Consider the following 16,514-nt stretch of genomic DNA (forward strand, 5'->3'; position numbering starts at 1 on the left):
TCATCCAGTATGGGCATCTAGGCCTTCCACAGGACTGCATGTCCATACTAAAGGAAGCAAGGAGACCATCTACAAGACACTCTTATGTTTGCAAATGGAAGCGTTTTTACATCTGGTGTATACAAAATAATTGTAGTCACACCAAGGGGCAGGAAGAGGTAGTTTTGCCCTACTTGCTTCACCTGGCCTGTGGAGGTTTGAAATTTTCATCCATCAAGGTACACCTGGCTGCCATTACGGTGTACAGGCGTTCTCCTTCTCAACCCTCGTTCTTTCGGTTACAGGTGGTGAAGGATTTCCTGCAGGGTCTTAAGAAGGTCTACCCTCCGGTCTGACCTCCTTCACCTCCTTGGGAGCTGAATTTGGTACTCTCAAAATTGATGGGTCCACCCTTTGAGCCTATCCTTAAAGCAGCCTTACAGCACCTTACGTGGAAGGTAGCTTTCCTGGTAGCCATCACCTCAGCTCGTAGGGTGAGCAAGATTCAGGCCCTCTGTTCAAAAGAGCCCTATTTGGTTTTTCATCTCAATAGGGTAGTCCTCAGAACACATCCTTCTTTTTTTCCGAAGGTGGTGTCCGATTTTCATGTAAATCAGACCATTTCTCTTCCGACCTTTTTTCCCAATCACTCCACTCCAGCTAAGAGGGCTCTACATTTGTTAAACCTTAAAAGGGTGTTGAAGTTTTATCTAGACAGGTCGAAGCCCTTGAGAAAGTCTGATCGACTATTTCTTAATTATGGTGCAGTCAGAACAGGTTTCCAAGCATCAAAACGGTCCATCACGAGATGGATAGTCTCATGCATAAGATTGGCTTACCAGTTAGCACAGAAGCCTCTTTTGTCTGCTCCAAAAGCGCACGCCACGAGAGGAAAAGCGGCTACGACTGCTTTTTACTCAATAATGTATCGCTCTCTGAGATCTCCAAAGCAGCCACTTGGAGATCAGTGCATACATTTACAAGACATTACTGTCTTGACTCAGATACTAGAGTGGACACTCAAGTAGGCAATCTGTTCAACAGCTGAAGTTTTTCGATTGTTATTAAGTGCATCACTTTGTTTTCTCATTTACCTGCAGGTGGTTGTTGGGCTTGCTATTCTATTCAGTGCTTATGACTATTGATGAGGATCCCGTGGAAGAGAAGGATAAGTTACTTACCTGTAATCCTAGTTCTCTTCCAGGGGTATCCTCATCAAAGTCATAAGCAACCCACCCACCTTGCCAGGCAAATGAGATGATGTCACTGTTAAATATTATATTGGTGCCCTGATCTTCAGGGTTGCGCAAAGAACAACTGACCTAACTGTCACCCCTGGGGCATGATGGGAAGCTAGGGGTCATGGCTGCCATAAAGGCACGATGTCAGTTTGTTATGAAAGATTGCTTTCATTTTCTATGTTGTTTTACAATGCAGCCTGTAGGCTAAAAATGGCTGCTTTTCTTTTTCAGTTTACTCATGAATTTTTACTCATTAAAAACAGAGTTCAAGGGGAGGAGCCAAGATGGCGACCGGAGCAGACGCTTGAGCGCCCGGCTCCGTCGGCCCTTGGCCCCGGACTATTATCCTGATTCCTATCCTTGCCGATTCTCGAGGTGAAACGTGTACGACGACGCGCTGTCCACGCCGCCACTTCCCCGAAGTCTCAGCCCGCCCGGATGCCGGAGTTCTTGGTGCTTTTGTTCTCCGCCCTGGACCCCTGCTCCATTGTGGCCTTTGCCGGCCCCCGGGACGCTCCGCAGTCCCCGGACCCGCTAGCGTAAATCCGAGCCCCGCGGTCCCGACCTCACCTAACACCACGGACTGTCGCCAGATGAGCCTGGGGAGGGACGGCCAGACACCTCCTCCACCCTGCGCCTGAAGGGCTGGGGCTGTAAGGTAAGCCCCGGTGAGGCGGGTCTCCTGCCCCGATCTGTGGACCGCGCTGTGGGAGGCTGCCGACCCCCTTCTTCTATTGCCTAGTCGGCTGCAAAGAGAACCCGAGGGAAGGGAGGCGACTGTTGGCTTTCCCAGTTGCGGCGCAGACCTGAGGGGAACTGACTCCTTGCTACGACCCCCCCCCCCCTGGCCATTGTACCGTCCGGCGGTAAAACATGGCGTTGTTTGCCTGCTCGCGGCCGGGGGGTGATACTCCGGTCTTGCCCGCTGCCCGCTTCGCCCTCCCTCCACCAGACACCAGCTCCACAGTGCTGTCCCGGATTGCTGCCGATGTGGGGGTGCAGCTTCCGCTGACATGCGGCTCCGTACTGGCCGTCCTGCGGGACTTTCGTTTACAAATGTTTGCTCGCTTTCAGGCGCTGAGTGAGCAGTTTGACTCCCTGTGGTCGGCTGCGGGCTGTGAGCGCTCCGTCTGTCATCAACACGGCGTGGGTCTGCCAGTGCTTTTGTCCTCTTGCGGGGACGCAACGGCTGTGTGTGATCGTGCTACACTGGTGCCTGCATCTGGCTTTCCCGGCACCCAGGATCAATTGCTCTCCAGCTTAACAGCGGATACTTTGTTTCCCCGTTCATTGCTGCCTGCTTCATTGTTGCCTGCCTCACCGCGTCTGCAAGAGTATCCAGCTGAGCAACACCTAACATCCTCGAGGAATCGTTCACGGTGGCCTACTGCTTCTTTTCTGTGGAACTCCTGTACTCTACATGCCATGTCTGAACTTTCTGTGGTGCACAAAGGGACCTCTACAGATGGTCGGCGGCCATTTTGGGATTCTACTTCACCATCTTCTCCCAAACGGCCATATTGTCTTTGTCTGCACGGGATGCGGGGCCTTCATGTAGGGGCTGGCTTAATCTCAAGCCCGCGATCGGGCCAGGGCTAGACTGATTAATATCGCCATGGTTTCACGGAGGGGCTGGACTGGGACTGGAACTGTATGTGTACTTTGTGCGCATTCGTCGCGATTTGTCTTCCTTCATCTAATTTGTTGTGACAATTCATTTTCACACGACCGCTTTTGGGGTAGTGGGTTCTCAGTGTGTGGAAGCCAAAGATGGCCGATGGTTTAGGGCGCTCTGATGATACGTAGGCTCCTCCCCACTTTCTTCTTTTCGGGAGTTTAGATTAGAATAGTCCTATTCTTTTCTCACCCCCTTTAACATAGGTGTACTGTTTTCTTATCTTTCTTTACTTTTTTCTTACTCTCTTTCTTGTCTATATTTCGGGTTTATTGGGCGACAGGCACTATGCTGGGGGGGGGGAAGGCCGTAGCCTCCGCATTGGTGTAGGGTGGGGGGGTAACTTACTGTTTCCAATTAGTTCTATGGGCCTTTTTTCTCTTTATGTGTCTGCGCTAAACTAGTTTCGATTCTGGGTCCGGGTGGGGGGTTGACTGAGTGGGGGCGGCACTGGAGGGGTGCGTAATTGCTCATGCGACTATCCTGTTATATAACTGCATTGCCTCACTGCCTGCGATTTTACTTCCATTGCTGTTTTAATGATGCTGCTGCTCTCCCGTGTGGTGAAGATATCGTGCGGACTCGAATCTCCTTGGTTCTTATTCTTCACTGACTATTTCCCTGATAAACTTATTTTGAAAACTTTAAAATTAACCTTCACTTCTCCTTTCCCTGGGGTCAAGGATCTCTCCAGTGTATGTTTCATAAATCGTTGCTAACCTTGACCGTTGAAGCACAGGGGCCGTAATGTTTGTATCAGTGCTTAACCGTATCGTGGCCGGCCTGAAGGTTGTAGGCCCGTATTTGTTCTTTTAATATGCACGAATAAAGGTTTAAAAAAAAAAAAAAAAAAAAAAAAACCAGAGTTCAAGTGCATCTTGCCCTGTATTTTTTATACATCTATTATGTATATTTGCAAAAGCAGTTTATGGTGTTTTTTATTGCATTGTTTTTAGCCTCTTATATGAAAGCTGCATTGATATGAGAAAAAATAATATATGTTTTTATATATATAGAGCTGTATATATATATATATATATATATATATATATATATATATATATATATATATATATGTTTTTCATATATCATTTTTATTATTTCCGGGGTCCCCGCACATGGGAGGGAATATTGAGTGCTTATGACTTTGATGAGGATACCCCTGGAAGAGAACTAGGATTACAGGTAAGTAACTTATCCTTCTAGTCATTCGCCCAGGTGTTTAGGGACTCCACCAGATGGCAGACAGTTAATGAATGTCCAGCTAGCGTCACTACCTCAGTGATACTTGGTACAGCACATGTGATTCCTGCACCACCATGTTTTTCTCAGTGCCACATGATGGTTGTGTTGTCCATCTAGGCTTGCACAGGGCTGGGCTTGATAGAAGGCAGAAAGACCTTCAGAGCCAGCTGGTTAGCATTCACCTCCTAAAGATTGTTGAGGTGCCTCTGATCCCCCGGAGACCAGAGGGCTTTGATCTCCACTCCCAATTTTGTTGGTCTATCAACAACTTTTAAAAGGAGTTACAGTGTGTTAGGGAATGAATTCCCTACCTAAAAAAGGAAAATCAATCTTACCACTTCTGTCCCAACGGCAGCTTGAATTTTCCTGTTGCCTCATTTGTGGTTGTGTATGAGATGGCTTCATTAGACACTTTTAAATCAGTGGAAGCAGTTCTACAGCCACTTAATATTGGATCAGACGTCCTTTTGGGCACATCCTCTACTTGCAATGGTGAGCATCTTCTTCTAATTTACTGATTGGTTATCCTTAAAGCCTCCTTGGCCAAAGCTGTCTGTAGTCACAAGTGTGCGTGGTCATAAGGTTAAGTAACTGGTGCTCATGTAAAGCTCTCCAATACCTTCGGGTCGAGTTCACGCTATATAAATCTGCAAAAAAAAAGAAAATGTGCAACAAATTACAAGAGCTAGAGACCCCAGTTCATAGTTCTTAAATTACATTTTCTATGCTCTCCGTAAGAGAAACTTAACTAGATACGCTTCTTGACGGGTTTCCTGCCACACCCAGATGGAAAACAGGCCCAGGTCCTGACAAAACACCACAACAGTATACTATTTCAACAAGCAGGGTGTGTTTGGCATCCAAGCTTATTTGTAGTGCAGCAGTGGAGCTGTGGGTTGGGTCATGGGAAAATATCGGTTTGTCAACAGATTATTTTATGTAGAAGTAGAATACAATGGTAGATCCCCAGAGCAGGTTGCCCTCTATGAACCACAAGTGAATCTGCAAGAAGTGGCATCATGGGGCTTGCCAGAGATCTGCCCAGTGTTTTTTCTCCATTGAATCTGTATTAGCTTATGAACTGTTTCCTAACGTGATATAGGTCCTGTTGACTGTTTGATTACTTTCCACCTTGGATGATTAATCGGTTGTTAGTAATTTCATCCTGATGCTATGGATACATCCTATGAATCTTCTGCTGGAAATGGTACATGTTCTGCAGCTTGCAACCTCCTTAGCTTAGCTGAGAAAGAACTGGAAAGTGGCACAGCAACAAAAGATTTCCTCACAACCATTTTTGTGTATACCTGTTTGCCTTATCAAAGATTATTGTTCAGATTGCAAATGGAGTCAACTAATTCAAACTGAGTTTCCGCCATTTTCTTTCCTTGTTTTGTAACATTAATTTTCATTTGCAGCCCATCTTTTGAACCCATGCATTCCTGTCTTTTTCGATTTCTAACTTGGAATGTGGTTTTAGTGTTCAACATAACATCCACCAAGCAAGTAAGCAGGATGCAAGTCCCTTTGGCCTCTTCTTTCCACCATTGACTTGTCAAAAAATATGATTTTCTTCATCTTGAACCTTCTTTCATGCAAAAGTGATCTTGAAGCTTTACATGTACCAAGGGATCTTGATACCTTCCTAGTTTTCTCTTCCCCATCATTCTGAAGTGGACGAGACGTTACTCTTTTTGGATTCCAGGAGAGCTTGTAATTACATACACAGAACAAAAGCTTCTAGTGTGGATAAAAACCTTTTCATAGGTTTAGAGGTTAGTAAGCCGGATAAGGCTGTTGGAAAGAAGACCATTTTGTAGGTAAGTCATTGCTACAAACTTGTAGTAAAAACACTGCCTGATAGATTTTGGGTCCATTCACAAAGTGGATGGTGATGACGACATCTTCCAAGAAGTTCTAAACTAGATGATTTGCCAAGCCATTACTTTTTTAAATAAGTTACTTTTTCATGTGGGTTCTCAAGCAACATTATAGTTTGGCACGGCAGTCCTTCAGTTTTCTCCTTAAATTTGAAACATGGGTATACTAAACTCTCCTTGGCAAATGGTGCTTTGGGGGTGGTTAATGTAAGGACTCCAGAATAAGCTATCTGTTTGAAGAACCAATGACTTCAGTAGCATTCTCCTGGATGCAATAGCTCAAGCAGCTTCCTGACCATCCTATGCCCACCCCCTTTGAAGATTTGTTTTGATTGTTACCACTTGGATGCCCTTTGCATTTTAAGACTACGGAGAGTGCAGAATATAAGGGAACCGATGGAGCCTCTTTGCTGCTTCAAGTGAATTCGCATGGCACTATTCTTCATGCTGAACAGTAATACCTGGCACTAGTAACTCCATAATACTGTTCCAAAATTTCCAATCTAGCTCAGGCCTGGGAAGTGGGTCCATGTAAGAAATCTACAGGAGTTATTATTTCTATTGGAAAGAACACTGTTCAAGGCGAGTAACTTGTTCTTTGGTTGTCAAGTGGCACAAATCTGAACGGTAATGTTGCTAATGCTAGAGAAGACTGAATGAATCTAATACCCTTCTAGTTGGTCCTGGGGACATCAGTTTTAGTGGGCAGTACAAATGTTGGAGATGCGTGTTTATCTTTAGTGGTATAAAGCCACAAAAACTGTTTCAGTCCTGTTGGATAACTAATCCTTTCTTTAAAGCTCTTGGCAATCTAGAAATAGCAAAATCAGGCAGTCAGGCTAACTTTAGTGGTTTATAAACTTTTGTAAATTGTGACACAGTGAATTATGCAGAATAAACTCAATCTCTAGTCCGGTTTGGTACTTCTAACGGAAACTGGTCTTTATTTACAAGTAGGTAAAATTGGGCCGTGAAAGTGAAGATAAACACATAAAGCAGGCTGTCCAAGTACCTTCCTAGATTTTCTGTAACTTTGGGGCTAATGACAGTGTTAACCGCTCGGGGTCACAGATCGAATTTGTCTACTAAAAAAAAGTCTGTTAATGAAGTTATTTGCTATGAAATATTTGTATGTACTCTATTAAGATTTTTATAGACTGTAGGCACTTTACTTGGATCCCTTTTATAAGAAGGATTTGTTTGAAATTAGATGTTTTACCACTTGTGTCACTGTGTTACTGTTTGAAACATAATTGTGTGCTCGTCAACTCCATCTACAACATTCTTTTCTTAGGTGGCAGCTGTTCGTGAAGGGATGTCATGGATCGTGCCTGTTCCTTTATTGTCTCTTCTCACTGCGAAACAGCTCGAACAGATGGTGTGTGGCATGCCAGAGATCTCTGTTGAGGTTCTGAAGAAGGTTGTGCGGTACAGGGAAGTTGATGAACAGCATCAATTGGTGCAGTGGTTCTGGCAGACTCTGGAGGAGTTTTCAAATGAGGAGAGGGTTCTTTTCATGAGATTTGTGTCTGGACGGTCTCGACTGCCAGCAAACACTGCTGATATCTCTCAGCGATTCCAAATCATGAAGGTTGATAGAGTAAGTTGGCCACATTTTCACTTATTTTTTACTTTCTTCGATCATTTACTTGAAATAGTTAACAAAGCTTGAAAACAGAATGTTTCAGGAATGTGCGGGATCAGTGACCAAAAAATTGACAAAGATTTAAATTTGCCCAGAAAAACATCTATGGAGCTTCAACCAAGCTCACAGCAACATGTGGAGAAAAATTCTCTATGCACATTTTGCTCTTTCCAAGAGAACCCATAATGCATCTGTTGGATTGGAGGAGGGATTTGGGGGGGGGGGGGGGGGTAGGTGGTTTTCTCTACTACAAGTCAGTGTTTGAGTACACCTGATCACTTTGGTGAGATTCTCTTGTGAGCAATGAACATAGCTGCGTATTTCATTAGACTGCTGCACTCAGCTTAAGATAGTTCTGCTCACACCTTGGCGTTGCCAGTCATAGAAATTAAGTTTATGTGGTGTTAATGTTCATGACCACATATGGTTACTTCTTACTGCAGATACCTAACATTTTGATTTCCCCAGGGATACCTGACTGGATCTGTAAACTTTTTAGCTATTGCTCCTGCGCACCGGACACGATTGGACTCTACGACCTCCTGTCTCAGCCTCCAAAAGTGATGGTTCAGAGTAACATAGAGGCACCACCTGTGCTTGCTGATGTAATTTCCTTTTTACTTTGAGCCCTTTGCCACAGATCCGGACTTTTGTTAGTTCGACTTCTAAAACATTTTTTCATGGCAGTGTGCTTGAGATACATCTCACCTGAAGACTGCAAGCTACAAATTGTGCCAAACCTCTGTCACCGAGCACAAGAAATGGGGCTGATTGCACTCCAAGTCTGTTCCTTCTCCTAGATCCGATCCAGGTCTTAATCCTCTGGCAAGTCCAAGACGAACTCGAAGTACAAGTCTTGGCTCAAGCATAAGATGTCCAGGCAAGAATCCTTTCCCAGGTTCTCCTGTTCCAGTGAGAGATCCTGCAGTTGGCACCAAAGAGACGCGAATCCATGCCAGTCGTCTGACCCCATTGCCCAGCTGAAGCCAATATGGCCTGAATTGCCAGAGGCATCTTTGACTTCACAGTAGTTAGAGTCCTTCAGGGAGGCAATGCTTCAGCCTTTTGGAATATCCAGAGCCCCTTTGGGCCCCATAGAAACATCCAGTACTCCATTTATGATTATGCTAGTGGACCATTCTCTCACAATGAACAGTTCCTTTGAGTCAACCCAGCTCCCTGTCACACCTGCATTCCTTTGCCGAAGGCCAAACTGGTTTCAGTGGTTCCATGCAAGTTATGAATCCGACAATGATCTCAGATTCTGAGCAAAGTTCATCTAGATCTCGGCCAATATCTCTTTACAAGTCCACTAAGGCACACGCCATGGTATTTGAAGATTTTCTTCAGCTGTGACTTTGGCTCAACACCAGTATTTTTTAGTGATTGGTTCAGATTGAGATGCAATATCAGGAAGTTTCGCATGGCGAGTATAATAAGTAGAGATGTCTGTGTCAACAAATTAGCAGGGAAGGCCAAGCCAGAACCGAGCCAAGGGTCTGGCTCAGATCTTAGAGCCAGAGCACGAGCAGAGCCATGAAAATATTTGCTCTGTATATCATACAATAAACATGACGTAAAATATTATAAAGTCTCTTCAAAATTCGAAAAAAGTATTTCTTTCACATGTAGAAGCTTTGATATTAATGGGGCATTATGGCACTGCAGTAAGAAATGCTTCTTAAAAGCAATATTTTTGTACAACTGGAAGTCTGAACTCACATATTTAAAAGTGCTTTCGTACGCAATAATGAAGTAAAAGAAAATGTCCTCCAGTATAGGATCCTTCATAGATTCACATGTTTGAATCATTCCCCATTGTCGAGGTGAGAGTCCCACGGTACAGTTGAAAAAGAGTGCAGGGTTATACATAGCTCAGAATGGCTAGAAAACAATCACTTCAGTAACTTATCCATTTCATTACATAAGAAGTAAACTCCAGCCAATCATGCAACAGCACCCTCTAGAACAGTCCCCACAGAGACTACTGCATGTTGTGTGAAGGGAGTCTACCTCAGCACTACTCAGTTATGCAGAAATGTGAGCTTTTTACATACATTCCAGACAAGCAGCACTGTCTGCTGTTCAAGCTTGTCTACTCAAGATGTCAGATTCAACCAAAAAAAGACTTTTTAGACCTTGGGAAACTTGTGGAAAGAAAGGGCTACATTCAGAGGATTTTCACAAGGAATGCACTTACTTCCTCCACCCTTCCCATAAGGTAAAGGACTGACAACTTTGCCATGCTTTCGCTTCAAAAACCCTTAAAGACAGAGAGGAGATGTTTTTGATATGGCTTCAAAAACTTAAAGCCAAGGACACTCCACTTTATGAGGAGGAGGATGAAGATTCTTTAAAATCTCAGTGAAAGCTTCAAAAACTGGAAAGGTCAGAAGGCCCAATGCATCATGAACCACCAAAGAAAGCTCTAAAAAAGACTCACCATGGGTCATATGAATAGCATGTTTCATCAAATGAACATTCCTATAAGCATTCAAAAGAGGATATCTCCTCAAAAATATAAAAATTAGAACCTTCAACACCTTCTCCAAAGTTGACATTATAGTTCAAGACGCCCTCCTCAGTTCCGGCAACGGAGAAATTTGACTTAACCGTGACGAAAAAACAGTTGACGAAAACTACCTTTGACAATGATGAGGACATAGTCAACGGCACACATAACACCATTGTCTGGATTGACACCTATGTCTTCCACGGAGAAACCGTCAAAGAGGAAGCCTTCGACGACTCAGTTTATAACAGTGACACTGTTGATGAAAGCACCGATTATGTTGACTTTGAAAACGTTTATCGGCACAGGCAATACATTATCAGCTGTACAAATGACAGAACACACCTCTCCAAGTAGTTTCACCACTTCCACCAACCCATTTGCTGGATGAGGAGGATTCGGATGATGAAGAACCCTTTGGACCAGCCCATAGTACTTCTGAACTAAATGTTAAATATCAGGAGGAAAGTGAGGAATATTTTGAGGAGGAATGTTACTCTTCAGAGGAGAAATTTCCTAATAAACATATTCCATACATGGAACACCATCAACCCTATAGCCATTATCAGCTTCAAGAGTACATGGTCCATGTACCAAGAACTTTGGTTCATGGTGTACAAAGCATTTTGCAAGATTATTACAAGAAATTTCAGGAACCCTCAATGGTTATATCGCCAAAACAGCCAATACAGTCCCCAAAATCTCCTTGAGTACTATCTTCTACTCTGAGCACACCGCATAATCTTCTGGCGGTGCATACACCGAAAAGGAGACCAGCATCAAACATCACAGTTTCACTTGCTAGTGATGGAAAATCTGCTGAAGAGGAAGGTGACGTACCAGGTGACCAAACTGCATCCAATGAACAAGGTGACTGCCTGCTTCTGTCACCGTCATCAACGGCTCCTCATCATGTGGACTCTTCATCTGACGATATTGGGGAATTTTATACTCTCATGAAAAGAGCAGAATAAAGGCTTGACCTTCAAATGCCAGTAAAGCAATCAGATTGTTTTTCATATGGCTTTAGGGAGCCTGCTAGGAAATCGATTAGGGCTATCCCTGTTGTGGATTTGGTATGAAGGTGTGTGATGAAATGTCCAGCAACAGTCGCTGTTGTCTTAGATTAAAAGTACCTGAAAGTTCACCAGCTTGCTTAAGACGGCCAAAGCCAGACTCCATCAGAACTGAAGGAGCTCAAAACCCTTCAAAAAATCCCTCTGCGCCCATCTCCATGCAACCTGATAGGGAGGGTAGGTGTTAAGATAACATAGGCAAGCGTTTTTCCACAATGGCAGCAACTACTGTTAGAACTGCCAATTCTCTAGCAGCTATGACGGGAAAAGGTGCTCAAATATTGCTCAGTTCATAGATCATTTGCCTGAGGATGTAAAGATGGAAGTAAAAAAGAATTATCTGAAAGAAACACGTTAGTTAGATTCCTTACCTTAGAATATCCCCAGGCGTCAGGCTGGATCCGGAAAGATTTTTTGTCAGCAGTACCCCTGCGCGTCGGTAGGCGTCGTCTGCGGCTCCGTGTCCGTCTGCGTCGTGATCGCCGGGATGACGGCATCGGAGTACTTAGACGCCGCCCTCGCGCGCTGACGTCCGTTCTTCTTTTTCCGCGCCAGCAAGGGCAGATCCGGGAAGAGCGTACCCTTAGTCATTTTTTGACTAACTTTTTGGACATTTTTGTCTATCTTTTTCGAGTCGACTTCGACTCCTGGTGCCGGTAGGGATGCCCGGGTTCAAGCCATGTGACGTCTGTCAACGACTGATGTCGGTTACCGACCCCCACCATCGGTGTCTCTACTGTCTTGGGGCCGACCACGATGACAAGTCGTGCCCCGACTGCCGGGCCTTCACGTCGAAAGCTAGGCGGGAGCGGTCCCGCAAGCTCCTCGAGATCCGGCAGTCGGCTCCGCGCCGCTCGAGGTCCCGGTCAAGGAGGAAGTCGAGGGACCGGTCACGGAGCCGCAGTCATCACCGCTCGTTGGGATCCAAGTCTTCGCACTCAGGTAAGTCGAGGCATGGCAAAAACAAGTCGAAGAAGCGACATCGCTCTTCTGACTCCCCTCGCCGGTCGCGCGACTCGGCCGAGGGTTCGGGTGGCACCACCTGCGCGGCTCCACCGGAGCCGCAGGAGTCTCATCCAGCCCCACACCCTCTGGTCCCTGGGCTTCATGCGACTCCGGGCTAGATTCGAGACTTCCTCGTGGCCATAAGGAGTCTCTTTCCGCCGTCGAGGCCTGCCGGCGCGCCTCCGGGCCCCACAGGTCCAACTGGAGGTCCTAGCAAGCTGGCGGCTTCGGCGCCGTCGACTTCGGTCCCAACGCCGCAGGTCCCCGTGGGATCCAGGCCTGGATCCCGGTCGACGCCAGTTGACCTCACGACTCCTCCGATGGCGCTGACCCCCATGGTGTCGCTCCCAGCGCCGTCCTCGGACGACGCCGTCCCTAGTTTCAGCCACGGTCCGGCGTCGGAGTGGCGCCTCTCGGCGCCGTCTCCGGCGTCGATGGGTGAGCCTTTCACCTATGACCCTGCTCCGTCATTTATGCCTGTTTACCAGGACATGGATGAAGGGGAGGACTGGGAGGGGTCTGAGGACCCTCTGGCACAGCAGTGCCAGTTAAGTCAGGACTGGGCAGTTGAGCTGGGGGACGCCAGTGGTTCAGACACTTCGCCTGACACTGGTTTCATCTCTCCTCCTTCCGTGGCTACGGAGGAGGGTGCTACTTATGGCTTATGCTGTGGTGCTGCGCAGGGCAGCCCAGGCCTTGCGCCTGGAGCTCCCTGCAGCGGCCGTGAGGACTAACCTCCTCACTGAGGTGCTTCAACCGCCAGTAAGCTCTTCAGGGCCTCTGCTGCAGTTTAATGAGGCCCTCACCGACATTCTGATAGGCACTTGGTCCAAGCCCTCCACAGTCTCTCCCGTGGATCGGAACGTGGGCCCGCGCCACCGCCCAGCTCCGGGCGACCCCAGCTTTCTGTCTGTACACCCCACCCCTGGGAGTCTGGTTATCCAGGCCTCCACGTCCCAAACCGCCTTCCCGTCCGCACCTCCGGATCGGGAATCCAAAAGGATGGAGCAGTTCGTCAAGAAACTGTTTTCCTCCCTCAGTCTGAGGTTGCGGTCCATTAATACCGCGTGCCTTTTGGACCGTTACACCCACTCTCTGTGGGATACGGTGGCGGACGTGCTGCCCCAGTGTCCAGAGGAGGCCAGGACACGGCTCACCCAGGCTCTTGCTGAGGGGCGTGATGTAGCACGGTATTCCATCAGATGTGGACTTGACACCAATGACTCGCTGGGTAGAGCGATTGCAACGACGGTGGCGAATCGTCGTTACGCCTGGCTGAGGTCCCCGAACTTTTCAGGGGATGTCCAGAGCACTCTCATGGACATGCCCTTTGATGTCCGTCGCCTTTTTGGCGACAAAGCAGATAGTGCGCTGGAGCGCTTTAAGGACTCCAGGGCTACGGACAAGTCCTTGGGCCGGTCGGCCCAGCGTCAGCAAACTTCTGCTTTTTGCCCCTTTCGTGGCTAAGGAAGGGGTGCCCCCGCACGTTTGTCCACCCACAGGACGCAGAACCAGCCTCAACGCGGTTGCGGACGTGGATTCCGCTGTGGCGGAGCAGGGGGACAGAGAGCCGGTCAGTCCACATCCATTCCCGCAGCATCTGCCTCAAAGCCTTCCTAGTCCGAGCTTTCAGGCCCATTCCACGCCAGTGGGAGGCAGAGTTCGCCATCACCTGCTCCACTGGCGTACCATCACTTCGGAGAGGTCGGTGCTGCAAATCGTCCGAAGGGGCTACTCCCTCCCCTTCGAGGCGACCCTTCCAGCCATGCCACCGCAGTTCCACCGCATGTCGGGGGATCACTTGCAACTTCTGCAGGAGGAAGTTACAGCCCTCTTGGCCAAGGGGGCCATCGAGCGCGTTCCTGGTCCAGAAGTAGGACGGGGTTGTTACTCCCACTGCTTTCTGGTTCCCAAGAAGGGCATAGGGGACCTACGCCCTATCATGGACCTCCGGAGCGTCAACGCCTTCCTCCGGAAGGAGAAGTTCAAGATGCTGACTTTAGCTCAGGTTCTGGCTGCCCTAGACCCTGGAGACTGGATGGTAGCGTTGGACTTGCAGGACGCCTATTTCCACATCCCCGTCCTGCCGGCCCACCGGCGTTACCTGCGGTTCACGGTAGGCCACGAGCACTTTGTTTACCGTGCTCCCCTTCGGCCTCACCAGTGCCCCTCGGGTGTTCACGAAAGTGATGGCGGTGATCGCAGCTCATCTGCGCAGATTAGGGGTTTCAGTCTACCCCTATCTCGACGACTGGTTGTTGAAGGCGGGCTCGCCCCGAACAGTAGTCTCCCACCTCCAGACTACGGCCGACCTCCTGCATTTGCTGGGGTTCTCCATCAACGTGCCAAAGTCGCATCTTAGTCCCTCCCAGAAGCTCCTCTTCATCGGAGCGGTTCTGGACTCGGCGCAGTTTCGGGTCTATCCTCCCGAACAGCGGGTTCAGGATATTTAGGCTCTGATTCCGATCTTTCAGCCTTTATCCCGAGTTTCAGTCAGGATGGCCCTACGGCTGCTGGGTCTGATGGCCCTCCTGCATCCTGCTGGTACATCACGCCAGGTGGCGGATGCGGGCTCTGCAGTGGGACCTGAAGTTCCAGTGGGCTCAACATCAGGGCAACCTGTCCGACCACGTCCTGATCTCGGAGGGCACTGCAAGACAGTTGCAGTGGTGGCTCACGGACCGCGATTGGGTCAGTGGCAGATCCCTCTCCCTACCCGAACCGGAGCACATAGTGGTGACGGATGCGTCCCTCCTGGGATGGGGGGGCCACGTGGGAGAGGCGGAGATCAGGGGCCTCTGGTCTCCGACGGAGTCCCGGCTCCATATCAACCTATTGGAGCTGCGGGCGATCCGGCTTGCACTGAAGGCATTCCTTCCCTCTGTCCGGGGAAGTGTAGTGCAGGTGTTCACGGATAACACCACCGCCATGTGGTATTTCAACAAACAGGGCGGGGTGGGGTCGTGGACCCTTTGTCAGGAGGCTCTGCGTCTCTGGACATGGCTGGAACATCAGGGCATCACCCTGGTGGTTCAACATCTGGCGGGCTCTCTGAACGCCAGGGCGGACAAACTCAGCCACCGGTGCATGATAGATCACGAGTGGCGTCTGAACTCTGACATGGCGGAAGGCCTCTTTCGGCAGTGGGGAGAGCCTTGGTTAGATCTATTCGCCACCGAACAGAACGCGCAATGTCATCAGTTCTGCACGTTGGAATTTCCAAGGCAGCACTCGCTCGGCGACGCTTTTCCTCGCGAGTGGAGTTGCGGTCTGTTATACGCCTTTCTGCCTATACCACTTCTGCCCAGAGTGCTGAAGAAGATCAGGCGCGACCGGGCCCAAGTCATCCTTGTGCCTCCGGATTGGGCACGAAGATACTGGTATCCCAAGCTACTCAGTCTGTCAATCGATCCCCCGATTCGACTGCCTCTTCAGGAGGACCTTCTGTCGCAGCAGCAGGGGATGGTCCTCCACCCGAACCTGTCCAGCCTCCACCTCCATGCGTGGAGATTGAGCGGCGGCAGTTGATGCCATCTGACTTGCCTCCTGAGGTCTGTGATGTCATTCTGACAGCCAGGCGTCCCTCCACTAAAACGGTATACGCCTGCAGGTGGAACAAATTTGTGGCATGGTGCACAGCAAAGGCTGTGGATCCCCTTTCCGCCCCTCTTTCTGAGGTTTTCCTCTTTCCTCTGGGCACCATCAAGAGCTATCTTTCAGCTGTTTCAGCCTTCTTGAGGCTTCCTGATCAGCCTTCTCTTTTCACGTCCCCTGTTGTCAATAGATTCTTGAAAGGCATTACTCACATGTTCCCTCCTGTTCCCTTTGTAATGCCTCAGTGGGACTTGAATCTGGTGTTAACTTATCTAATATGCGCTCCCTTTGAGCCGCTTCATAACTGTCCTCTTCGTCTTCTGACTCTCAAGATTGCTTCCCTGGTTGCCATCACCTCTGCCAGAAGAGTGAGTGATGTGAGAAGTTGGCCTGATATATGATGTCACTAGTTCTAGTGTACACCTTGTATCAGTCCAAACAACCCTTATGGTGATTGGTTGTAAAGTCAACCTTATAGACCAGCTATCCTAGTGGTAGCATGGACAAGAGCAGTCTTGGGCTAAACTCTGTATGGCATGTGAAGCCAGCTGATATACCATTTGCAATCCCTTGAATACCAAATGAAAGGACACCACAACAGATATATTATAAAAATAGAATGTATTTATTCTAGTCAAACCCTCAGCACTCTTTATGAGATT

General features: G+C 48.2%; 1 protein-coding gene across 8 annotated transcripts in view; it reads left to right on the forward strand.

Moving 5' to 3' along the window:
* The window catches only part of HERC1 (HECT and RLD domain containing E3 ubiquitin protein ligase family member 1), a 1,817,725-nt gene that overhangs the window by 1,781,804 nt on the left and 19,407 nt on the right, over positions 1-16,514 (forward strand). For all 8 annotated transcript variants that reach the window (XM_085643727.1, XM_085643730.1, XM_085643731.1 and 5 more), the window contains one exon: positions 7,315-7,620. In XM_085643727.1, coding sequence (XP_085499853.1) covers positions 7,315-7,620 — 306 coding nt within the window. The remainder of the gene's footprint in view (positions 1-7,314; positions 7,621-16,514) is intronic.

This window comes from Triturus cristatus, chromosome 3_1, assembly GCF_964204655.1.
Source record: "Triturus cristatus chromosome 3_1, aTriCri1.1, whole genome shotgun sequence".
Taxonomy (NCBI): domain Eukaryota; kingdom Metazoa; phylum Chordata; class Amphibia; order Caudata; family Salamandridae; genus Triturus; species Triturus cristatus.